Source organism: Drosophila sechellia, chromosome 3L (assembly GCF_004382195.2).
Source record: "Drosophila sechellia strain sech25 chromosome 3L, ASM438219v1, whole genome shotgun sequence".
Lineage (NCBI taxonomy): Eukaryota > Metazoa > Arthropoda > Insecta > Diptera > Drosophilidae > Drosophila > Drosophila sechellia.
Genome location: NC_045951.1, coordinates 13,602,011 through 13,629,077, shown reverse-complemented (window position 1 = coordinate 13,629,077; position 27,067 = coordinate 13,602,011). Strand labels below are relative to the sequence as shown.

Here is a 27,067-nt window from a genome sequence, read left to right as displayed (position 1 = left end):
GTATTTTTAAGCCGATGAGTCACTCTCGTGACTGTGAAAGCGAAAGTGAAAGTGAACTATTGCAGCTGAATTTCAACTTAAATATGAGGTTAAATATTAAAATGATAACCTTAAATAACAGAATCATTGCATTAACGCTTGTTAAAGATTACATGTTAATTAACGTTTTTATAATACGGACTGATTTGTAAACATCAATTTATACTTGCTTAGTAAATTATTTATATGTAATATACTTAATTTCATTGTTAAAGGCTTTAATATAGATTTACATACATTTTGGATTTATTTTAATATAATAGGATCCTACCTATCAACAGCATTGTTTTGAAAGCCGCAGAACTGTTCCCAGTCACAGTTAACCTCACGACGTTAATGGAGCTGGCAAATGAAACCTTATCGACTATCGAGTAATCATCGGATGCAGCTGACAACTCTGTGCGAATACGTTCACATTGACTACTTGGCAGGAGAGCAAGTGCCCAACATTTGTTGATTCTTTTGAAATTCCAGCCTCTGTGGTTGGGAGATCATCGGGAAAAATGGAAAGATCAGCGGACGACAGCATGGGAAAGAACTGCAGAGCCTGCGCCGAACACTCATCCATACTGGTGGACCTCTTCTCCACGGAGATCTCTGATCCCCCCATTTGGGAAATGTTGAACTCAATTCTACCGGAGATCTGTCGCGTGAAACGGGATGAAATGCCGCAGAAGATCTGTCCTACCTGCCTGGTGGCCGCTCAAAATGCCTTTCATTTCCGGCACAAGTGTGAGAAGAGTTTCCAGTTCTTTTCCCAGCTCCTCCAGCTCGACAAATCAAACTCAAATCTGAGTAGATCCCGTTGCAGAAGAGGTACTATGAACCCATTAATACCCTTCGAGGTAGTTGGCTGCGAGGATCCATTGGACACAAACGTAACCAAATTGGACGCTAATCGGCCTGATGTAAAAACTGATATCGATGAGCCAACCGATGGAAAGGCAACTAATGGTCAGGAGAGTGAACCATTGCAAGAAGTTTTTGAAAGTAGGTCTATTCGATGTCATCCACTTTCACAAGAACTTCCATTGTACTGCTAAAATCTATTCTAGACTTGCCTAAAATTTGCTAAAATTTAAATATACTTTTAGTAACAATGAGCGATATTAAAACGGAAGATGAAATATCCATTCAGGAGACATTTGAAGACGCCTTTGATGAAGAAAATGATAATCACAATACTGATAGCGAAGAGGAGGATTCAGACCAATGGACAGTGGGCTCGACTGAAGACCAAGATGAACCCTGGATTCCCGGCGGCGGAGGGCGCAAAACGGTTGGCGGCAATAATCAATCCCTGCTGTGCACAGAGTGTGGAGTGAGCTACTCGACGCAGAAGGCGTTGGCAAGGCACGTTGCCAAGCACAAGGAGCAAGGTGATACACAAAAGCCGCACCTCTGCGACTTCTGCGGACGAGGATTTCGTACCAACGCCCAGCTAACGACCCATAGGCGCCGTCATACTGGAGAGCGTCCTTTTAAATGCCCCCTCTGTCCGAAAGCTTATACGCATGGTCCGACTCTGAAGTCGCATATGCACACTCACGACGAGGAAAAGGGTCACAAATGTCCACAGTGCGACAAAACCTTTTACACGAGAGGCAATCTTAGGGCCCATATACAGAGGCACACTGGCGAACGACCATACAAATGTCCCGACTGCCCACAAACCTTTGCCAAAAACTCTGGCCTTAAGTTGCACAGTCGTCTGCACAAGGAAGAGCGACCCTTTAAGTGTGAGCTCTGCGGCAAGGGATTTGTCCAGAACCAGCATTTGATCACCCACTTGCGGGTCCACAACGGGGATCGCCAGTTCAAGTGCCCCGAATGCGACAAGTCATTCTTCGAGAAATCGAACATGATGAAACATCAGCGCACCCATTCGGGTATAAAGCCCTTTAAATGTGAGGAGTGCGGCCAAGCCTTCTCCCACAACCATCACCTGAAGAGTCATCTACGCATCCATACCGGCGAAAAGCCCTACAAGTGCGACCAATGCGGCAAGGGTTTCAGTGCGAATCAGTCACTGATGAAGCATACCCTTTGGCACGTGGACAATAATGATCGGCCATTTAAATGTTCACAGTGTCCCAAAGCCTATGACACTCAGCAGAGCTTACGGGGTCACGAGAAGACGCACAAAACACCGGATGAGCCAAAAACGCTGCACCAATGTCCGCACTGCGACGTCAGGTTTGCTTTAAAAAAGACCCTGGACAAGCATATCACAAGCCACAAGATTCGACCGCATCCATGCCCGCAATGTCCAGAGGGATTTTTTTCCCAGAAGAGCTTAAAAAAGCACTTGCGACTTCACAACCTGAAGAAATAATACATGATCATCCTGTGACCCCAGCACAAGACCATTAGTTATAATAAGTGTTAAGTAGATATAACTACACAATTTGTGTAAGGAAATCATTAAATTTGAACAATCTGATGTTACAAAAAATTATTGTTGTGGTATAATCGTAAGTTTATTGGTAAGTTATGTTATTTAAACAATCTAAAATTTCATTGTCCGTTCATTAAGGCAAGTTTTGTCTGTTGCACAGTTTCCAACAATTCCTGCGCCCTTCCGATTGCCAGCTGATGAATATTTCTATTTGCTATAACATAAATGCCTTGCTTACACATTATATTTGCTTACGTACAGATTTTGATTTTATTTTTGATTTTGATGAATCGCAACAGTTTCTCCCGAGATATGGAGGCTTTTTAAGCCGCCAACATAAAGGTGCGATATGTTTCCTTTTTTTTTTTTTGTTGATTATCAGTTAACAGTTTTGACCAAAACGGACCCAACAATAAACACAGTATGCTTTTAAAACATGTATAGCGATTCGAATTAGTTGTGGGGTCCATATCCGAATTTAAAATCAATTAAGGATTAACTAAATAGAGAGAGAATAGGGACGATTTGTGTTTAAACATAGGTACGAGTACGGTTACATTACAGTAATTACAATAGGTACAATAATCATATCGAATATGCGGTAAGTGTTTAAAATTAATAAAGCGTAATTAGATAGATTTCACTACGAACAGAAGAAGGACAATGCTTCCAGTATACAAATAACAATTAAGTACAATACCTATAATGCCTAGGCTCTCCGATTTGTGTGTGTTGTTTGTTGTGTATAAATATAAATATTAAAAATATATATGTAGATCCCCGTCCTACATCAAGAACAGAAGGGTGGCGTAGACCTTCCAGCGGGTCGTTAGGTTACTCCAATTATCGCTGAAATAAACTCCAAAGCTTGTAGCTGGTCACGCGCTTGGCCAGATTGGCGGCGGCACTGCTGGGTGGCGATGGGGCGGATGACTCGGCGGCCATCGCTCGTCGGTTGTTGATCAGCTTGGAGCGCATCTGCTCGTCGATCAGCTCGTGCATGTCCATCTGCCACTGTTCCAGCTGCTGCGACAGCTCCACCTTTTGCTGAATGGACTCCAGCAGTTGGCTATTGGCCTGCATCAGCTCCACTCGCGTCTTGGCCAGCTCAACCTCGGCCTTCGTGCGCCTATCATTGGCCGCATCCCGTTCTGTCTGCGCCTTGGACAGCAGCTCATCCCGATCCGTGTTGTCCTCGAGATCACCGCGTGCCTGATCCCTCTCCTCCTTGACATTCTGCAGCTCCACGTCCGTTACCGTGACCTTGGCTTCCAGTTGCTGTATGAGCTGGTGGCTGCGCTTAATCTCGTCCTCCTGCTCCAGCACCAGGTTGCGCGTCTGGTCCAGCATCTTCTTGAAGTTGCCAGCGTCCAGGTTGAGCAGCAACCGGGTCAGCTCGTCGGACATCGCCGACAGCATGCCCTGGCGGAACTCGATGGCCATGTGTCCATCCTCGTGGCGTTCCGAGCTCGAGATGGTGTTGTCCATCGACTCCAGCTCCAGCGAAATGTCGGAGTTGAGTCCTATAAACGGCGTTGAATTGAGGAAAAAAGTTAGAAAGATTCTTTATTTTATTAAAACTAAATAACCCACCTGAGTCATCGTCGTGGCTAACTTTTAGTGAATCCACCAGGGACTTAAGTTGTATGTAAACGGATCGGGCTTCCACGAACATTTGGTTGGGCTTCCCCGTTTCCGTGTAGCTGCCATCGTCCTCGTCGCATTCCATTTCGAATTGCAAACTCTTCCTGCCCGGAGTGCTCGAGTTTGTGTCCTGCGGGCAAGGATTAGAGAGTAAATGTAATTATAACTACAGCTTAATTTTCACGTTTGACTGAGTTTTTCGGTGTATACCGATTGATTTAGGGGAAAATGCTTGCTGATAATGTTTGTTTAAGTTCTATAAATGTTCCTTATAATTTTGATGAAGTTAGTTAAACATCCTTTAGGAGCGCATAATGGTTGGTTAGTAAATGGGAAAGCATTCAACTGGAGAAAGGTCAACTTACGGCACCCAATCGTTCACTGAGTACATTGTTTTCGCGCTGGGAGCGTTCCAATGCTTGTAAGGTGGTCTGAAAAATATAAAAACATATTTAACAATTTTAAATTAAATACATGAAATAAATTATAATTATAGTAGAGAAGGGGACACAAAGTGTATAACCCATTGAGCTTTTTTTTTGCTTTACAGATTTCTTTTTAATTTGTTAAAGCAAACTCCTCATAAAATATAGAATAAATATATATAAAATATATAATATATATAAAAAATATAATATATATAAAAAATATAATATATATAAAATATATAAGATATATACACATATATAAAATATAAAATGTACATATTTTGCTTTAATTTTCCAAAAATCTCTCATAGCAATATGTTTTGGCCATATAAAATTGATTAGATAGTTTGCATCTTCATTGATAAGTCCATGCTATTAAATATTTATAGAATGGAGTTTAATCTTTGCTCACGATAGAGTAAAAAGAAAGTTGTTGCCGGGGAGATAAGCCTGGACTTGGCGGCACTCAAGAAACTGCGCATTTAGCACCGCCTGTCCATAAATAATCTTCATTTGGCGGTTAAATCACGATTCCCCGTTGACGCGACGTGATAAAGCCAATTCTGACTTCCTCGCCCCATCCACCTTTCTTTTCCAAACTCTAGCTGACTTACCTCTAATTTTGTTTCCTGTTCGCGGGCATGGCGCTCCAGCATGTGGATTCTGTCGGAGGACTCCTCCAGCGACGAGGTGAGGCTCTCCTTCTCCTCCTGGGCGAGTTGCAGTCGGCGCTCCAGCTCCTGACGCTTGCCCGTGGTGAGGTTGAGTTCTGTTTTGATGGACTCCAGGCTGTTGACATGTTCCTGCAGCGACATCATATCATATTTTAAACTATATAACCATGAGCACTTGTGTGTAGACCTTACCTGCAGGCTGCTGTTCCTGTAGTGATACTGATCCTTCAGCTCCTGGATCTGTGCGCTGAGCTTGAGCTCGGTGGCGTGTGCCTCCTGGATCTGTTCGGTGAGCCGTGTGTTCTGGTGCTGCAGCTCATCAATTAGGATGGTCTTCTCCTTCTCCGCTTGCCGGATGGCGGTGTCTTGGGTCTGCAGCTTATCCTTGAGCTCGGTGAGATCGGACTGCAGCTCGAGCACACGCTGATCGCTCTCGTCCTCGGCGATTGCCAATTTCTGGCGCAGCACATGCTTCTCCTGCTCGAGTTTCTGTCAAAGGTAGAAAAAATGAAAGTTAATTGTGTGTGCATATATGGGGTATTGTTGGTTCTATGACGTGTTGCCAATTATATGGCAGTCAAGACAATGAAAGTAAAGCCAACAATGGGCACGTAGACAGTCACAAAGCTCGGAGCCAGGCTAAAACCGCAAGGTTAACACAGCTCTCAGCACTCGACTACTAATTGTTTAGTTATTTGCATTTTCAATTGGCTGCAAGCCGGCCAAGATGCAAAATAAGTGAGTAAAAACAAAAGATCTGCCAGTACCACCTCTCACTTAGTTTTGGCTTTTGCACCAAATTGCCCCACTGTGCTGGCGGCCAAAAAAAAAAAAAACAAATCCCAAGCCCCAAAACAATGCCAACGACTTTTGACACCAACGGCTGCAAAAGCCAGCCGTCAAAAGCAACAAATTCCCATTATTCAAATTAAAATGCAATTGAATTTTCACTTCTCCGCTTCGTTCAGATGCTGTTTGCAGACAAATGGCTGGCGAAAAATTAAAAGCGCATCAGCTGGCAAGCGTTTGGGAGTTTTCAGACCATTGTGGAAGCAGTTGAATTTAAGCCTCCTCCTTCATGTATCTCATTTATGTATGTATCTGACAGTAACGATGAAAAACTATAAATTGCTAGCTAGAATTGTGGTTATAAAAATATTTGATTACTTTACTTAACGGCATGGGCAATTCGTTAAACAGCGGTCTAAAAATGTAGTTACTGCATTTTATAATAAATTGGCTAATAAATTAACTTTCGTTTGCTATTTATTAAACGAAATTTACGGTAGCTCGCTTCGTGAGTAACAAATAGTGTTAGTTAAGCTATATGTATGCAATGTTAAGAAAGTAAACAAATTGGGAAAACCTATTTATTTTTAATACTACACTATTATTATATATCAAAAAAACATCAAAGACTGATGGATTAATATCCTAAGCTTGCTTTGAAACCTTTTCAATTTCGTTATTATTTCATTTAATTGGATCAAAGGTCTTCAAGATTGATATGTGTTGGGCGCCAAAAAGTGATCTAAGTCGGCTTTTCGGTTGCCACTTGAATCGAACCTATCTATCGACTTGAGAAACGGCAGCAATTAATTTGCATAATTGACAGGCGTGTGTCAGTCTTCGCCAGGTATGAGTAAGCCCCTCCAGTTTGCTGGGGGCTATTTGTGTTTTTATAACCCGACCTTTTTGGATCAAGGCTCGCGGAGACATTGAAAATTGCATGCAAAGTTTAATCGATAATTGGACCTTCAATTGGCTAACACTGGCTAGCACTGGCAAAAAGGCCGGCAAAAGCAGAAATAAAAAAAAAAGAAAATAAAAGCGACTATAGAACCAGTGGATAAGAAGCCTTGTAACCAATGCAGCTTCTTTATTTCACCGCCACAACTCAGAAGGCGGAAAAACCAATCCGACCACGTATTGAGCTGGGGGAAAATCACGAGTTGGCAATAAATCTGAGAAGTCAACGCGATTGTTTTCGCCCATCAGCAAAGCAACAGCAAAATCAAAAAAAAAAGTAAAGAAAAGATACAACACAAAAAATAAACAACCTAATAAAGTGGAGCGACAAAATTGTAAATGAAAAGCTTAAATAAAATTAGGGGCAATTTGCATAAAATGCAAAATGCAAGAGACGCCAACGATGCCGAAAAAAACCACAAAGTAGTTGTCGCTGCAAAAGCAAAAGGAAAACTGCTGCAACTGCCAACAATGGAAAACTTTAATAACAAGGCCCAATTGCAGTTGGCATCGCAGTTGGATTTTTAAAGTCGGCGGAGACTGCGCAGCACAAATAAAATTATTGTACATAGTGTACTTTCTCTGTTTCTATTTCACGCTCAATGAAATTTGTTGATGATGGCAGCAGCAGCACCACCACCACCACAACTGGCGGCAGCGACAGCAACAGCGGAAGTTGCTATCAACAACTACACTGGGAGAAATAATTAAGTATTGTAATTCAATATGATCATTTGGTAGAAAAAAATCAAATTTAATCAAATTAAATATAACGTTTCCAATTGAAAAATTTATTCAAGCTTTTTTGAGTATTTAAAAGTGCTTTTAAATAATCTAGCTGAAATGTATAATCAAAAATTGTCAGTTATTTTTAATAAATGTTTTTCACATTGACCCAAAATTAAATAGTACGTAGGTTTTGAAAGATTAAGATACAGAAATAGACAGATAGATTGTATAAATATTTTATTTACTAAAAGTACATATATATGTATTTAAAATTTTCATATTTATATTAAATATTCAATCACTATTTCTGCACCTATTACAGAAAATTCATACAAAACCCTATCAAATATATTTGAGGTTTGTGAATCATTTAAAATCTAATATTGTTACAACATTTTTTGGATTTGAAGAAAATGTGTTAGCTTGCAAACCCAACCATATAGTATGATCAAAATGTACTTGAAACATTGCACATGTAACCAAATCTTTTCTCTCAGTGCACAAACTAGCCGCCACCCAGCAGCCATCGTGCCGCAAAAAAATGAGTTCACATATTCAAAGGCAAAAATCATGTGTAGGAAAACTGAAAGACGCAACAACAAAGCAAAACAACCAAAATCAAAACAAAATAAAACAAAGTAAAATCAGACTCAAATTTCATGATGGACACAAGCCAGTTTTGTTTCAGCGTTAATTTTATTACGTATTTGGATTTCGGATCTCTTTTTCATCCACGGCTAATTGCATTGCATGATCACCTGAAATGGGATATACAATCTATCGCAGAGCTGGGCCATGTAAACAAAACCGCCCATTCGAACTGGCAACATGTTGCCAGCTTATGCTGCCACACCATCGGCCGTCCGTGCGTCCATGTGTCTTATTCAAATGCGACGTAACTCGACCCACTTTCCAACTAAACGTTCCGCGGCAATTGTTGTTCACTCGCTGCCATTTTTGTTTAAGGTATGAATATCATAAATATTTGTGCAGCGAAATTTTGTGCAGGAAATGTCGAAGCAATTGACACGCTTTGCGGCATAAAGATACTCGGCGACAGGTGAGCAAAATGACTCATCAATGGGCCAAGTGCTTTCAGGTGCACTTATGCAAATGCCTCTCTAATGCCAGGTAAATACAAATAGTTGTGAAGGGTTTATAATTTTGACACCTCATTATTGAAGAAGTAGCAGTGCTCCAAGTGCCTTTGTAAAATAAGTAATGGAACTAAAATAAAATTATTTCAAAAATTTGTTGTTATAAATAAATGAGTATTTCTATTAATAATAATATTTTCATAATTAATAAATGCATTTATCTTTTGGAACATACATACATATAAGATGTGTCAAAATATATAAAATGCATTATTTCCCAACATTGGCCATTATCACTTCTTTAAATATAACATAAAGTCATAAAATGACAACCAAATTTTTGAATTGCAAAAACGTGTTTTTATCTTTCCGTCAAGTGTCTCAAGTGTGGAAGTCACCGCCGTTAATAGATTTACTGATGCGTTTGGTGTTGAAAGCGCCGTGCCGCCATGGCTACAAAATGCATTCGATAATTGTTTGAAAATAATTAACTAAATTGCCAGCCACGTCATGTTGGCCCGGCTAGAATCGTGCCACGAAAGGGGCGGTTGCAGGCGCTGGGCGTGGCAGCTGATGACTCGCTTGAATGCTCTTCGCCGAAGCGATGATTTGACAAGGCTCACTTCTTGAGGACGGATGCAACAGGTTGCAGTTTCGAATGTCAAATGAATGGGAATTACCTCAGAAGCAAGTGGGTACACTGAGAAAAATTAAGCAATGCCTCACCTTTTTGAATATATTTATCAAAAAAATACGTTCCTAAATATTTAATTTGTTATTTGAGGAAGATTTTAAATTACATTTTCCTAAATTTTGCAAAGTTGTGTGTTAATAACAGTGTTTTTTTTTATTTATGAAGTGTCACCATAATATGTCATGCAAAAGATTTACTAAGTTAAGTAAAACAGCGAACGCTATTGAATTTAATTTTCTGTGCATTAATAAACCTTCGGCTGGCTTAACTTTTGAATTGCTAAACACTGGAAATAGCAATGACTCAGGCGGGTGAGCTCAGCTTAGTCCGGATCTTTTGGCCCGGTGGTGAGTCAATGGCCCGATCAGCATTGGTGGATGAAAATTTCCAAATCCATTTTCCACATACCCAGCCAACATTTCTATAGGCAATTTAACCGCGATGTGCGTATTTTGTCTGGCCGTCCAAAATAAAAGCAGAGTTCATAGATAAATCAACTGCACTTCGTTGCACAAAAGTGAATTGGACGTTGGATAGAGGGGAGGGGTGGCGTTTGCGGGTGGAAAGCGGGCGGGCAGCCAGGAAAACTTGCAACTTTCCGTTTTCACAAGACTTTTCCACAATTACAATTTTAATTAGCGGCACTCGCACATAATTGCAAATGCCATAATGCATTTTATTGGTATGCAAAACGAAATGTAGCGCACAAATTATGCAAATAGCACGTTTAGCCGCAAGCATTTTGGCTAATTTCAGCTAATTTAAATGAAAACCGATTAATGATCGCTGATAACAAAAGGGGGAAGTCTTGTGAAAAAGTCTCTCCACTCAGCTAATAGTTGCAGCTCGACGGCAAAGTTGGCCAAGAAGCGGGAGCAGCCATTCGGACGGTTTGGAGTGCGAAATGCAGCCATTAGCGCGGATTGGGCCACACTGCAGTTGGATTGCTCATCGACCATAAATCAATTCGGGTGCCAAGCACTGTTGACCAACTAGCCAGCAATTGAATTGAATTGTCACTAGCCCACAAGGACTGGCAGATGGCCAATAGGTACACTTGAAGAAAAAAAGCATCTAAAAACAAGGAAGTGGTTCGAGTTAAAGTGGTAATTAAAAAATACTACTTATACTGAAACTTTAATTTTTTTTTAAATTATTTAAGTTAAAAGCTTCCAACCTTATCAAGAGCCTATATATTTATTTATTTATACATATTGATAATAAATCACTTGCAATTGTTTTAAACATCAGCTATAATGCGGAGTGTATATGTATGATGAGATTATTTTAAATACTAAAAGTCATGTCAGATAAGATTGAAGTGAAGACAATCAGGTGTTGTATATTAATGTATTGTATTAAAATTATGATTATTATAATTTTAGCAATAAATAAAGCTGCTTTGCTTATCCTGGAGTAAATTGTAAGTTGCTTTGCTGTTCAAAATTGACCTATGATTTGTTTCCAGTGCATAGAACCCTGCTAATTGAATCCAACTGTCACTCGTTTATCTTGTTACCCGGAACTTGCTGGAATATACGATTATCTACAGGTACATATATATACATATTCCCCGAACCCATTGACAATGCAGCTGAGTGCAGCATTGACCCCCTCGCCACGTTTTATGGCCCAAACACATGGAGAGCGTCGCGAGCTGAACTGAATTTAAGCTTTGCAGTCGTAAAAAGAGATTATAGACCCAGTCCAAAAGAGCCAAACGAAGCCAAGTTAAGTTGAGATGAGTTGCCAGCTTGTGCCAAAAGTTTGTTTATGCGCCTAAGGTCATGTCGCAGTCAACAGGGGGCGTGGCCAGCCCCTTGAGCCGCCGCCACACTTCACTGACTGACTCTCCTCACAAAACAAAAAGAAAACAACAAAAAAGGGTAAAAAAGAAGCGGCAGCTAATAAGTATAATAATAAAAATAATGCCACAATAAGGCAAAAGTCAGATCTTGGCCATTGTTCGCTTCGGTTTACTCGACAGGCAATGCAATTTCGAATGCCCTTGGATGTGGGGGAGTTTAGGCCACGCAAGACCTTTTGCCAACTTGGTCATGGTGAGTGGCAGGGGGATGACTTACTTACTTGCAGATCATTACTGCACACAACTGGGCTGATAAATAAGCATTTGACATATTAATTCCGAGAAAACTAATATTTTCGTCAAAAATATATAAATCCCCAATAAATAATAATAAAATGAAAAAATAATTTTATTTGCTATGAAACAAAAATTGTTATAATATGTAGATATAACGAAAAACTCAGATATATTTATTATTTATCTGGAATTTTATATGCATTACAAACTTTTCAGTTCAAAACATTTAGCCGTTTATTTATTTTCCCAACACTATAAAACCCCCTTAAGTATCGATAAGCCGGCATTATTTGGCTACCTATTTTCTGCTCCATTTTTTTGTAATTTTGCAAGTTCATGCCGAGGAAAAGCCCTCGAATTACAATGAAAATTGCAGCAAAACCGGCATTCACCGTCATTAATTTCAAGTATTTGGCATTGACAATTTTGTGTGTCGATTTCCAGATGTATATATCATCGTACGAAGCATTGTTAAGGAAATTGTGAAAAAACACCGAAGAATTGGGCAAGCAAATGTTTTATATTTACATTACGATTCATTAAAACGAATTGGGGATAAGGGGGGCTGGCCCCCAGGTGATTGCCATTTTTGTGGGCTTGTTGTTCGGATTGGCAAGATGAAGAGAAGTCGCCAACTTGATGTGTCGCAATTTTCGAGCGGCTCTTCCAAATGTGACAAAAATGTCGGAAACGGTAATTATGATTAATTAGCGCCTCTTCGTGCGACATAAAGAGGGAGTGTTTTTGTTTACAAAACATTTAATAATATTATTTCCAGCGAGAGACTAGGCGAGTGAGTCATTGGTGAAATGAAATCGCTGCACTTATTTCGGGTAACGCGGTTATCTTATCACCGGCCCACGCAAAACATGGCCAAAATGAAGGGAAATACTTATCGCACTTCCAACGATAAGAGCTATTCTCAGATAGACGGCAAAATGCGGTGACACCAGCATTTGCAGTTGGAATGAGGTAAGCAGTTATAGAACTGCACCGAAATTAACTCACTTCTAGATCTGATTGTGCTGCCACGAGCGCAGGCCAAAAATTATTAGGCCATAAATACTTACGGCAAAATGTTACGCCCACTGCGCATGCGCACACACCTGAGACGATGAAATGGGGCAGGGAAAGGGTGGTGGTGGTGGTAGCAGTACCCACGTTACGTTGGAGCCCAAAATATCTTTCACCGACTGCCACTGAGCGTGGGCTGCTTGACTTTCGACCACAGTCTTGTAAAGTCAACAAAACTTACAAAATAACAAAAAAAGGTAACTGGAAGAGTCACCAAACGAGAGGTAGGAATTGTTGTAAAAGACACCTGAGGAGGAGGCCTTAACAATTAGTCACCGTTGCGCATAAAAAGCTTAAAGAGTCAAGAAAGTTAAAATCTTTAACAGAAGTAGGCAAAAAAAAAAAAAAAACGACTTAGAAATACACTCAAACTATACCACCCTTTTTTATATAAACAATTACTAATTAATGTTAAAGTATTCTTATATAAAACAAAGAAGCCAATTAAGTATGATTTATCAAAGATAATGAAAAGTTAACACTTCAAAGTGAATTAAAATATTTTACATCCAAGCACAATTAGGCCTAATTTTTTAATGACTAAGTCTTTTCCCATCACTCATAAGCAAAATCCATGAAAACATTTGTATTACCTCCAGCCATTCTAATTCCTCAGCAGCTCATTAAATATTTCAAAATAATATACAACTTGTGTTTTTCAGATGTTATTCTCTAGATTGTTTACACAATTTGAGGTCTCTTGTTTTTCGACCACAATTCTTTTGTCTGCGCCCCCAAAAACTCCCCGCAAAATCGCCCTCAACTTGCTGGCTAAGAGTTTTTTAATTATGCTGCCTCCGCTAATGACGCGTTCGGCCAAAAAACGATTGCGAAAAAAGTAGTATAAGCGAAAAATATATAATAAAATTATACTTGGCTATATAAAAACAATTATCATTGTGGCACAAATGCCCGAGTAAATGAACTCCAGCCGCACAAAGGAGAAGTTTGTATGAACAGTTGTTGAAATAAAGAAAAAAATTGATGATTATTCAATGGGCAGAAAAAGTTTTAAAGCTGTCGAACTGAGAAATCTTTTATGGTTCATAATCAGGCTTACCATTGATTTATTTGAATATAATTAATACAATTATTAAGTAGTTTATGAAACTACAGTGATGCAAATAAGTATGGTGATTTCATTTAAATTATCACTTGGCGTGTGCTTCCTAATTTTTAAATTAGTCTTTCTCCACACCTCTTTCTTTGATTTCCTTGTGGTTTGTATATAATTATGTGTATTTTCAACTTCCGATTCAGATGTAAATTAACCATTAGTCAACTGAGGATGCTCCCCAATTTATAAGGCAAAATTAGCACCTGAAAGCCATCGCTAAATTTCGCCTCAGAAAAATGGGCGAGTTCATGTGAGTTCCAAAAATGAAACATTTAAAAATAAAGGTATACTTCTCCCAGTATTAACTTGCTTCCTAGTTGTACGACATATGTTTCTGAAAATGTCATTAATCTTGCAGTGGTTAACCAGCCAGAAGTATACGAAAATAAAACTATGACACAGAAAACAACATAAAGCCAAGACCAGCGAAGCGGTCATCTCAGGGCCAATCTCAGCCAAAAAAATGACTAAAAGACTTCAAAGCAACCATACATATGGGATGATAATGAGCTCCGATGCGAGGGTAACTAGTCGGAGATTTAAGATTACGACTCCCCGGCTACTGTTGATGATGAGCTCAGGGCAAGAACAATGGCTCCACCATTTGGCAAAAGATTATTTCCATATAATTCCTTGGATGGCTGGTAGTTGAAGGAAAATCTTTAAATTTATGGCCCAATTATATACATACGGCGAAGACATGTTTTATGGCCATTTTTGTGTCTTTGGCTTTGTTTATGTTTTGCTCGTCATAAATACAAATAAATAAACAATTTTTTGTGGTAGCCAAGAAGAAGTTTGGTCGTGAATGTTGAACTTTCAGTCGATATTGATTAATTTGCCGAAAGTAGCAGAGGAATTTTGCGGACTAATTTAGGGGCAAAGCTAAGTTGGTAAGATAACTTTGAGATACAATTGGTTTAATATAGCTTGCTAAAAAGTTGCTTGTAACACTCAGGCGAATTTCCCAGGCAATATAAACGCTGTGTTTATGCATTCCCATTAAAAAGTCAGCAGCAGAGTGTAATTTTTTCAACACCTTAAAAACTCAGCTGCAAAAAGTCGCAGAGATAGACTTCGCTTGCAGTTGAAAAGAAATAAATGTGGCAATCTGTCCATAATTCAAACTGCTGCGCTTACATGGTACTCGTAATAGTGATAGTGCAACCAGCCAGCAGAAGCGGCAGCGGAAAAAGCGACAATAACAGCGAGAGCTGCCACCTTTTACCCAGTTAAAGCCAAATAAGAGTGCAACAAGACAAAGTGACAGGCGACTTAGTTCTCAGGCTGCAATGCTAAATGGTTTCCTGGGACCATCGCACCATCCGCACACCTGCAGCTAGGGAAACAGAAACTCACCTGGGTAAAAAGGCTTGTGGGTGAAACGTTTACGCAAACAATGGCACAAAAAAAGCAAGCGCTAATTGCAAAAGCTAGGCGAGGTGCAAGAAAAAAAGGGGAGAAACGATGCACCAAAGTAGGGGGATTCCACATACTACTTAGTCAGTTAGTAAAAGTTAAAAAAAGAAATAAATAGAATGTCATTTACAATACAACCTATATTTAAAGCTATGTATCTTACTTAACAGCCACAATTATTGTACAAGAATACCCTCGATGTGCTCTAACGTAGGCTAGATACTCCGAAAAAGATACAAATTCGCCAAAATAATGCCGCTAAGCCGAAAGAGCCGTTACATAACACCTGGGCACACACACATTCGCTCCTTAAACAATCAGATACAAAAACTGTTTCGATTGCAGCTTAAAGCATTTCTACTTCTACTGCTCTATGTCGCGCTCTCTCTCTCTCTCTCTCTCTCTATCTGTCCTTCTCCCAGCGATTGCCGTTGCGCATGCGCAGTAGAGCGATCGTTCCACTATTGCTGTCTCTGTCCCAATTTGAACCTGAGTCATTCACCAAATAAGTCGAATTCGATTTGTGCGGATGCTCCGCTAATTTTAATACGATTGTGCAAGGTAAACGCACACAAAATGTGTAAACAAACTAAAAGATTCGTTTTGAACTATCTTTTGGTTGTGGCCATCTAACCGATGACATGATAATTGGCCATTAAATTGGCTTTTAATTGTGTCCGTCCGTGTTGACCTTGTAAGCTAGAGTTTACAATCAGCTTAAAACAAACTAGTGTTTGAAGACGTCGATTTTGGTAGATACGAATCTTAATTGTGCGATTAACTAAGGTGAGGAATTGTAAGTAAAATACAATTTAGGAATAACTACAGTTCAACCTTCCAATAAAATTTATTGTTTACAATATACACATGTTTTAATGGGCACTTTGTAACAAGTTGCGCTTTAACAAATACAATCTGTCTGCACTTGACAATCTATTAATTAAATTTATAAAAAATATGCTAGCCGTAGATACATACATAGATGTACATCATAACAACTTTTTCACAATAGAATGAATTTATTAAAGTTTGACCTAAATTTCTGTTACTTGGGGGTCTTTCGTGATAACTCCCTTTCCCAGTTTCATTGAGAGCGACATATCTATGGGTGATAACGCAGTCGTATCCGACAGTTTTGCAATTAACAGATACATAGTTAGCATAGTAACCATAGTTATGGTTTAGTCATTTCAATCGAAAGTTGGGTGCATAAATTACTGTCATTGGCAGGAGTCTCTGGCCCAGTGAAAAGCCATCCTCCAACAGCATCTCCAGTCCATGGAGCTCCTCCACTTTCGTTAGCCACATTGTTTATGCCACTTGGTCTGACACTCGAATTTGTTATCTGATTTGCGTGAGCCTCTGCAAAAGTTTTCGCCCTACGGACTCGTCTTTTGGCCATTTTTTTGCGGGGGGGTGTGGTGCTGCGGGGGCCATATTGTATTTTGTGAAATCGTCTATTATTGTCATCATGCTAACGTTCGATGGCCATATATACATATGAGTATTTTCTGTATATTTATTTGCATTTGTATTGGCCTTTGAAATTTGCCAATTGGCCGTTTCGTTGGCTGGCTCTTAGTCACACAAAAAGTGTACATATAACACTGCGTATGTATATAAATTTATTATTGCAACGAAAGCTGCCCAATTAGCAATGTACGTATATATATATTATCCACATATAGATATGACTGAGATATGACAGGAAGGGGTGAGTACCCACATGTAGGCTCTGGGGATATTGTTAGTTAATTGTCAATGAGTCAGCTGGGAAGTGGAGGGGCAAGTTTGGGGCCCATGGAAGTTTTCCTAGCCCATCAAGAATTTATGAAACAATTGATTTTTGTTGGATATAATTGCGCTGTACATACATACATAGGTGAAAAGATAACCATATCGAAATAGATATTATTGTATGGTGCTCTATAAGGTTGAGTTCACATAAAGTTATTTAATTCAAAGTGCTGAAGAAGAATAGTAATGGCAACACAAATCGAATGTTACTATCAGATATTTTATTATGATAAGTGGTATCTTGAGTAAATAGTAGTTCAGGATTAATAAGAGTAGAGTAGCCATACCAGCCCCATATCATTTCGATATGACTTAAATCTTAAAGACCAATACGAAGCATACGAATGCCTTTGAATCTAAGCATTTTTTTAGCTTTGAGATTTTTTATATTTCCTTTTTTTGCATTTTGCTGCCATTTAACTAATGCCGACTAAATTTTTGATTTAATTTTGTTTACGACTTCGCTCAAACCGAAACTTTGGCGACATTTCCAAGTCGACTTCTATTGTTCCCATCGCTTTGACACCGAAAATTGCTTTTGGAAAGTGAAAATGCTTTCACCTTCAGCAATTCATTAAAAATCATCATCAGCAGAGTGTGAGTGTAGGAATGGAGATGGAAGAAATAAATTTTATAAAAATTATACACATGCAACATATGTACCTACATATGTACAAAGGTTCAGGTATGACAACAACAATGGAATTATGGAAGATGCCGCATTGTTGCGGTAGTCTCATACTTAGCCATCTTCAAGAGCCCAAAGTCAAAGTCGGCGAATGCCGCCCGATGATGGTTAATATTCGCAATTTAGCTGTCAGTCGAATTAATTTGATTTGCAGTTATTAATTTTCAGTTGCTGGCCATAATTTGCACATAAATGGACTTTGACAGTGAGGCGGTGTACCGTTTGCTCACGGACTCTGCCACATTTAACCATCAATCTATTATGTAAAGCCTGCATCAATAGCAACTATAATTTGAGCTGGATTTACTTCCTGCCAACTGCTCGGCATGTCGATTAACTATCATTTAAATGAATGGCAACAGTTAGTTGATCGTGAATATGGCTTGAAGGTCTCCGCCTCCCGTCTCCACCCACCACCCAGAGTCGCGGTCAAGATGGTAAAGACCCAAATGACCAGGTAGTGTGACAATTAGATTGGATTTGCTAACAAACATGAATTTACATAACATGCAATAAATAATACAACATCTACAATTTGTTAACTAACTTGAAACTCTAAAGTGAAATGCACTATTTGCAGGTCTGATATTCTTGGGAACCCTGTAATTTAGCAGTTCAAGCCCCGCTTGTTACAGTTTCGTTTTTTGCTCATTTGAAAGCTGAAGAGGCTAAATGCAAACTCAGAGTGTCTCGGAAAATCCGCATTAAAAACTCATGTTTCCCTGATGACACAAAAAGCGAAACGTAGAAGGTGGAAGGAAAATGCTCATGGCCTGACCAATAAGGAAAGTAATTTCCCTGGGCAGAAAGGCGGCGTAGAAAACAAAGCACTCACCATGACATTTTGCCGACCCATCCAGACATCCATCCATCCACACAACATGGCCAAAGAAATGCTATTACTGGCCAAGAGCCAATGCGAATGCGAATAGGGTGACGCTGGCGACTAATGTCCAATAATAATCGTGCTACACTATGTCGAACGACCTCAATTTCCCAGCAAAAAGGGGGTGGGGGGTCCAACCCCAGATCGTACATCCCATTCATGAGCAAAGCCCAGCATTTTGTCCACCTTAAATCTGAAAACCTTTCGGCCAAACCAAAATCAAGGCACACCATTTGTTTGTTAACGTATAAATTTGCATACCCGTTTGGCAAACGAGGCCAAAAACTGGTGAACTGGGAGTTAACTTGGGGGTACTCGAAGAAATGCTTAGCAAGTAAATGAGCTCCACTCGGTCTCAAAATCGCTTTGTGACTCATCAAAGAAGATTACAAAAAATCAACACTTTTCGTTGTTGTTTCGAAGATCGATCAAACTGGTTTTCAGCAAATGAGATGGACACGCTGCGATATATACTTGTATGTATATAAATATATGTGTCTGGCTATATAAACCCGTATTATTCGCATGCAAATTGGTTGATTTTGAAAATTTTTTTTTGCAAAAAAATAGTACAACAATAACAATGTGTTGATGACTTCACCTCAGACCAAAAAAAAGGTTGATCCACGAACGTGAGGAGAGTTTTATTTCGATTAAGTTTTATTTGTGGTCGTACATTTCTTTATTTATTGGTAGAACGCGTTTGGTTATCTAACCATAGATGAAGTAGGCGTCCAGCAGAGGTGCCTTCGATTGAGAGGTAACCATTATGGCCATAATGTATTCTTGGGCGCCTCGAGAAGTCCGCCCACCTGGCATGGTCACTTCATTTGAGTGAAGCGATGGACGTTGTGGGTGTGGGATTCGATCGAAAGGCGGAAGATACGTTCATTTGCATGAATCATTTGGATTGCCAGAGAAATTATTATAAATATAACTTTAATTGTTGAGGGTTATTAAAGTTACACAAGGAAATATGCATTTATTGAAGTTTTCGCTTTAGTTTTTGGTTTCTTGTTGGGTTTTCTACAATTTAATTATATATTTACATATACATTTATTGTGTAATAAATAATTACAACTTATTGATTAGCTAGACTTTCTTCAGGAAGTGTTTTTAATCAATTAGCATTAAAACTCTCCAATCATTTTTCCCGCATCTCATTTTAAGTGAAACTACAGTATGGTATGTAAATAAGTCTATAAGAATACCGCAGAATTTCCTTTTATTAGCCACAAACCATAGGTCTTCACTTCCATTTTCTATGGTTAACCATATCCTGTTTACGATCATCAAGGTTAATCAAAGAACGTTTAAATGAAATTACCTTTTCATTAGCCTTCTTCGATCGGGAAAACGGCTGAAAGTTTCAATTTAATATCGTAATTGATCAAAGAACAAATTGCCAGCGAACGTTTGTGAGTTGCCGTTCTACTAAGAGCTCTTAAATAAATTACTGAAACCAGTTGGCCAATGTCAGAAATAAATAATAAAAAAAAAAACAAACAGCTAAAGTTATTAAAGCAATAAAAGCCGGGCTAACAAAAAACTCAGGGGTGTAGACTTTCGAAAAGGCCAAAGGGGTTTAAGCCGACAGACGATTTGAATTATTTAAATGCCTAAACCGTAACAGACGCCTACGTTTCAAATTATATACTTTACATTCGACTGCCATTTGCAACACTTGGTCGTCGTTCAAGTTGGGCTTAAATTTCCTAACCAGTAATAGCAACAATTGTCTGCAGATCGTGATAAACGAGCGACTTACAATGGGATGCCAGATTCCAATTGATTTCCACTCAATTGTTCTCCGCGACTCGGGAGTTGAAAAACTGGGCTTGCAATCGAACCTGGGCGAAGCGAACACGTTTTGGTAGTCAGACAATGGTCAACTATTTGGTCGATTGTCTGTGAACTAGTTAATATGGAGTGGGCTTGGAAAAATGTGTAAGCGAAATGAAATATGGCTGAGAACATATTGAGAATAAAAGAACGATTTCGAGCGGGCTATTTATAGGTTAAAGCTGTTACGGTTGAGATTGAAGAGGTTGAAAAGTGTGGGACTATGTGTATAATGTTAAAATAAACACATAAATACGTCTTAACTGTATAAATTTCCCACCTTTCCATGTATTTTGAATACTAATTCACTGGCGAAAATCGCTTAAAATGAGCACTAATCAAGCCAAGACCTCTGAACTCATTCGCATGTGGGAATATGGCAGAGAACTATATACATATTATATTATGGCGCATATAAAAGTTAATGCAAAAACAAATCGTGGCTAAAAATAAAAGCCAATGCTCGTAAATTGGCACACACGCTTCAACAGACCGCGAAATAAAATAAAATAGGCGAGCTTCGGACCACGGCAATAACAACAAGTCCGGCCAAAACTACTGCCATTTTGGTCAGAACCAAAACACCTACAACCGAGCGGTCTAATTACGTCAGTCAATCGCAGACCGAACACATATAGTATACAATACTATATAGTATACGAATGGGATGGGCCTGGTTTAGCTGACCACTGGCTCATCCAACCAAGCGGCGCTCCATAACTTTTTGAAGAAATTAATTAGATACGCGACTACCAGCCATTTTGCATATTGCCAAAAACACGCGAATAAAAGTGAATCCAGCGAAAATATGGCTCACGTCACTTTGCTAAACAAAGACTAAAAGGTAAAGTCAAAACATTTATGCCAGAATAATCAATAATCATTATTAAAAAAAGAAACAAGCAAATAATTTAGGTGACAATTGGCGTTGTTCAACTGGCAGGAGTTAACCTTTTTTTTTGGCCCAATTTCAGTAGTCTAAAGCGATTTCCATTTAATGGCCAATGGAAAATGGAACATGGGAATTCCTCAGTTTTCGGCTTTAAATTGGAGCGCTCTATAATAAACTTAATGGTTTTTTCAGGTGCCAAGCAATTTTAATTTAAATTGTTAATGTTGAGCAGAGCAAGCAAACTACAATATTATTTTAATGGGAATTTTACTGGATTAAAACATAGACTTTGATAAATCGTAAAAACTAAAATCGAACGGGGCATTTTATTATTATTGAACTTAGTTTGAGATTTACAATGTATAATGTTTATATAAATAAATTGATTATGAATAAATAAATTGATTTCTTTGCTATTTTCCATATAAAATTCATTACACAATTGTTTTTGCATATCAAAACTTACTTTAAATATTTACAATTTCGAAGCTATTTAACATATGTAAAAAATTTCCCCGATGACATCATCTGACTAAATATCCAGGATATTACGCGATTAGCCCCCGCAATTGGCCTTCGCACTTTCATTTCTCAATGAAGATGAAGTCACTCAACGTGCTTAACTACAAAAGCAAAAAAAAAAAACAACAAAAAAAGAATATAAAACCCAGTTAAAGTGACTAAGCCAACTACGTAAATATGGCCCAAACCCACGGAAAAAATGTACCAACGAAATTATTCAAGTTCAACGCATTGCTGTGTCCTCTGTTTGGGTTACTGACACCATCAGGTGGTGGTCCCCGAAACCATCGCCACATTTCCTGGTCCCTTCGTGCATCGAATAGCCATTAATCGGCGTTGAAGCCTAATTGATAAGAATACATTGTTGTGTACCGTTCGGTCAACAAAAGTACATTAGCCTAACTATCGGTTCAGGATGGAAAAGCGAGGTAACTATGTAAGTTTGAGGCAACCAATATGCTAATGAACGGCCACGAACTTGAGCCGCGGCTTGAACTTCACTTGGAGCGATTGCTGGAACGGGTGTTTTATGTTTACCTATCGGAAATTTCTTCTATTGTCAGTTACCTGGAAGTATCTGTGTGTGTGAACAGGTGACAAGCGAACGAACCGCACCCACCCACACAGAAACCACCCATTCGAGCGGTTCAAGGTCGGGCGGCAGACATAGACTTTGGAAACATTTTGGAGGTGTTGTGAACAGACTTTGCTTTTGCTGCCATGTTATCAGGAAAGTGCTCTCGATAAAGCCAATTTTTGGAGAGACTCCAGAAGAGCTCTTCAGCTATTTCATACATCATGTGTAGGGTAGAACATGTGACACGGAATTTTGTTCCGATCGATACCCTTACGTGATACACTATATAGTTCAGTAGTTTACTGCGCACACACACACACACAGTATGTCACCGTCCATAAAGTGACATGTCTGTAGCCTTTTTTGTTTGTCTAAATAGTTAAAGAACCCACCCCACAATAAAAATTGTAGTTGACAGTTTGGGGAGTTTGTGTGTTCAGTTTACAGAGTTGCATTGGACAGGTGCGCTGTGTTTCAGTTCTCAAAAAAAAAATCAATATCCATATGTATTATTTAATGCCCGACCTGGGAATGCCAGCAATGCGTCAATTGAGGAGGTCATTTACGAACACATGTCCGCAATAATCAATGCAAATCATCAGGTGAGTCAATCAAAATTCTGGTACTCAGGTATAACTGCCGATGCCAATTTGATAAATGCGCCGGCATTTAGAGATAATCATTAGATTGTTCAAGAATTCATTATAGAAAAGGGTAGTTAGCTTAAAAGGGAAAATAATAAAGGGGTCTGTTAGCTGAATCTTAACAAATCTTGATTTAACAAAATTGGTAAGAAAACTTATATAGAGGTAAAAGCAAAGTAATTATTTTGTTTATTGCGTATAATTTAGCAAATCAGATAAAGTTTGTATAAAAGAACATGAAAGTATTCCCTTAATAAGCAAGATATTATTAGAAGTGCTTAGATTTAACAGATCTCTTACATTCCTTTGAAAAATATTAAGAAAATTAACTTTTCCATTTCCCAATTCTCTAAATTTATGCTTAACCATAGTTAAGAGATAAATAAATATCTAATATGCTAGTTTTAGTTTGTCAACTCTTTGATCTTTGTATTAAAGTGTATTAAAGTATAATTCGCATTGCTTTTCTTTCAAGTCACTAAAGTGCATTCCATTCCAAAAATTTCTTCTAATTCTAACCAATTTTACTTTCTTCCAAATAACTGACTTCCATTTCATTTGCTTGCCATTTATAATGGGAATTCCACCTGTTAACTTTGTGGGTGTTTCATGACTCACCTCAATTTTGCTCGAATAGTCCTCGATGAGCTTTTCCTGCTGTTTGACCAGCTCCTCGTTCTTCTCGAGCAGTGCCTTGCCCAGTTCGGCGGCCAAAAGGATGTCCGACTCCTTCTGCTGCAGCTGGGCCCAAACATCCGGCTCCTGGTCGTGTCGACGTGCCTCCATGGCGCTGATGTAGTGCTCTAAATCAATCGAATCCCCAATTAGTGACGAATGGTCGAGGTGGTCGAAGCCGGAGTCGTCCGGCCGGAGTAGCCCCCCAGCTCCAGCTCCAGCTCCGATCGAGTATTGGCCAAACTGACGTGGTCGCTTCGATTTGTTGCCACCGGAGCTGCTGCTGCTGCTGCCGCCGACGATGCTGTTGTTGTTGTTTTTGGTGGATATGGATGAGGCAATGGCGGCAGCGGTTATAGCATTCGCTAGCTTTGGTTTATGCATGATCGTTAGCGGGCAGGCTTGGACTTATTTCAGGCGGGTGGGTGTGGTATGGTGTGTACGTGGTATTACGGGTACGGATAATAGCAACGAACCAAATTTACAGACATAACACACACACACACACACGCACAGTAAGTTGGATGCAATTGGTTTTCAGTTTAGGTTTTAGTGCGATGCAGAGATCACAATTTTGGTAGTTGGGTTTATCGTTGGTTAGGTGTTCAGATGGCTCTGATCTGGTCGTAGGATTAGCATTATCTGGCGCGGCGATACGATGATATATCCGAGCATAGTTCCATGGACACCAGCTGCTCCCAAAAGAGAGCAGACCCGTGGTTAAAGCGACTGGATGTGTTTGAGCTGCAGTTGATTTCGGTTAGATATATAAGTAAGTACACAGCCGTAATGAGAATTAGCATTAAATGTGGGCTATATATGTATGTGTATGCCCGCCAAGACGGGTCTAATCGTTGGCCAAAAGGAGCGACGGTCACGTTGAGCGTTTGCCAGCACGTTTTTAGTTACTTGTTATTGGGGCTTTTTTTTCGGTTTTTGGTTTTGCTAGGGTCAGGGGTGTTTTGGGCAGGGGGGATGACATATAACTACAGTGTTAAGCAAGAGGGTTAATATAAACGGAATTTGCATTTAGCCCCGACTTAAGTTAGTCTTTAGTTAAGCTTCATGCGGCTTGGATATCAAATAGGGTTTAAGGTTCTTGCGGATTGGGGGGCTTTTTAACATGCGTCGATATATACAGGTGGGGGGATATTTAAAAGGCAGTTGAGGAAGGTTATCCTAAAAGAACTTTAGTATTTTAAAGGAGTTTTTAGGGATTCAATATGCTTATTTACAGAGATTGCTTTAGTTAACGTGTATGTACCAATGAGTTTAGTATGAAGCTCCGCTCTAGGTTTAAATTTCGAAATATCCAAATATATACAATTAATATTGAATGATTTTTAAAGCTTTATTGGCCAACTCAACACTACACTAGAACCAAAAATCCCTCACAGTTCACAGATCTCGTTTAAAATTTGGTCCGGTTTTTCTAACTTTTTATATATATATTTTTTAATCGTTTTTATTTGTTATATAGAAAATTCATTTGGCAAGCACTTCACGCTTTGCTGCTTTTGGTAGCAACAGCAACTGTTGTTAAAATGTATAATACGCTTCAGGCTAAGCTTTTAGCCAACACTTATATTTATTTATTTATGTGCGCTTTGTGTTTATTTTATTTTATTCGTTTTATTTTGATTTTTTGGAAGCAGCACAGTTCACAAACACACAACCGATTTGGCTCAAATTGTTGGTATTATTGTTTTGCATTTCCGCTAGATATATGCCGTTTTTTGCCAGAGTTTGGCATTATTATTGACAAAACAACAAAAATAACGCGCGGATTGCATGGGATATATTGGTCTAATTAATTCCCCCAAAACGGAAAGTATCTAAAGTATCCAGCAGATACTTTCCACTTTCGCAAGCGCGCTACAGTCTGGCCCTATATATCTTTTAAACTATTTGTATATATATATATATAGCTAACTATATCCGTATATGTATGAGGGCAGAAACCTCGGTCACGACGACGCTGCTCCACTCCAAAGCAGAACTTCCGATGTCCGATTCTCCGATTTTCGGATTCTCCGATGCCGTACAACGCGCGCTCGCTCAGCTTCGGTTACGATTTTCTGGCTTTCCCCAGCTTTTCAGGGGGCGGCTTCGCGGGGGCGTGGCGGATACGTCTGTCTGGCGCGAACGTTCGTTACTAACTGAATGGCTGAGCCCGCCGTGCTACGAAAATTGGCAAAACAAATGAGTAACCAAGCGACGACGACGACGAACGACTGGCTAAGCCTCGTATCTTGGCAACAACAACCAACAACATCGGTTGGCTCTCTTAGGTGGCGGTTAAAAAAGAGAGTTACCAGTGTTCCACCAGGGTTGTCGAGTAATCGCAACAAAGCAGAGGCGATAATCGCAGTGGAGTAATATTATTGGTTACAAGGCAACTAAGATAGCAAATTGCATTGTAGGGCGTACGCAGATAACTGATAATAAACTCTGCATGGCCTAAGATATCTACTTTAAGTCAATAAACATTTGGAAAACTGGTTTTCTGTTCAGCTGCTGATAAGTTAATCCTATAAGGCAAATCTCCATAGCCAAACCTAAAAATAAAATGTCATGATTACTTGGATTATTTATTTTAAAAATGTTTCCTTACCCACTATACCCAAAAGATCTATATTCCAAATGGAAATAATTGAAGGCTTAGCATTGTGGAAGAATTTTTCATGAAATGGATTCTTACCTGGCAACTCTGGTAAAACCAAAACACAGCTCCAAAGGTAAGCTTCACTTGGCGCTCTTTTGCTCCGACTTCCTTCCCTTTTAACTGACATATGGTTGATTCGGCTCTACTCTTTTGACTGCTCTTCGCCGTTTGTTTTGCATTGGGCCCGACTTACGAAAGCGGCCAAGTGAACAATAATGAAACGGAGTGTAGTTTCGAATGGGGCAGAGGGGCACTGGGGAGTGTGGCCAAAAGGGAGGAGGGCCAGAGACCTGGACCTCCAAAAACCACGACGTGCATACACACATGTACCCAAGCGTACACATTTCAATGCAAAATTTACATACGGCAAGAACACAAACAATGGGCACCCAAGAATGGCAATAACAATGGGTATACACTAAGCAATTAAAGGGTATATGTTTGCAGGTACTTTATTTCTTTAAAATTTTTAGATTCGCTTTGCTTTAGGTATCGAAATTATGATAAAAAGATAATGAGCTCCGGAAGGAAGTAATTAAAAGCTATAAAAACGACTAAAATTGTTTCATTAACATCTTAAAGTAAATGTACCTTTAAAAATAATTTAGACTCAGTATTAATTACTGAAAATCAGATATGAAAATGAAATATGCTATCACATACACTATAATCATACTTCCAGCACATTCTGCTTTTGAAAATGAAAATAGGT

General features: G+C 39.2%; 2 protein-coding genes across 3 annotated transcripts; one reads left to right on the top strand and one right to left on the bottom strand.

Moving 5' to 3' along the window:
• The first annotated feature begins 678 nt into the window (after nucleotides 1–678).
• LOC6605616 (zinc finger protein OZF) lies at nucleotides 679–2,695 on the top strand. The gene is made up of 3 exons (XM_032717698.1): nucleotides 679–771; nucleotides 839–1,029; nucleotides 1,134–2,695. Exons 2-3 carry the CDS (start codon nucleotides 861–863, stop codon nucleotides 2,372–2,374), a joined length of 1,410 nt encoding a protein of 469 aa, XP_032573589.1. The 5' UTR covers nucleotides 679–771; nucleotides 839–860; the 3' UTR covers nucleotides 2,375–2,695.
• LOC6605615 (bicaudal D-related protein homolog) lies at nucleotides 2,501–25,849 on the bottom strand. Of its 2 annotated transcripts, none has more exons than XM_002030397.2 (7): nucleotides 25,653–25,849; nucleotides 23,634–24,434; nucleotides 5,376–5,672; nucleotides 5,124–5,312; nucleotides 4,447–4,512; nucleotides 4,031–4,211; nucleotides 2,501–3,960 (listed from the first exon to the last, which is right to left on the bottom strand). In XM_002030397.2, exons 2-7 carry the CDS (start codon nucleotides 24,072–24,074, stop codon nucleotides 3,281–3,283), a joined length of 1,854 nt encoding a protein of 617 aa, XP_002030433.1. In that variant the 5' UTR covers nucleotides 24,075–24,434; nucleotides 25,653–25,849; the 3' UTR covers nucleotides 2,501–3,280. The 2 variants fall into 2 exon arrangements, with proteins under 2 accessions (XP_002030433.1, XP_032573588.1); XM_032717697.1 differs by having other exon boundaries at nucleotides 23,634–23,818; nucleotides 25,653–25,848.
• Between the last annotated feature and the right edge of the window lie 1,218 nt (nucleotides 25,850–27,067).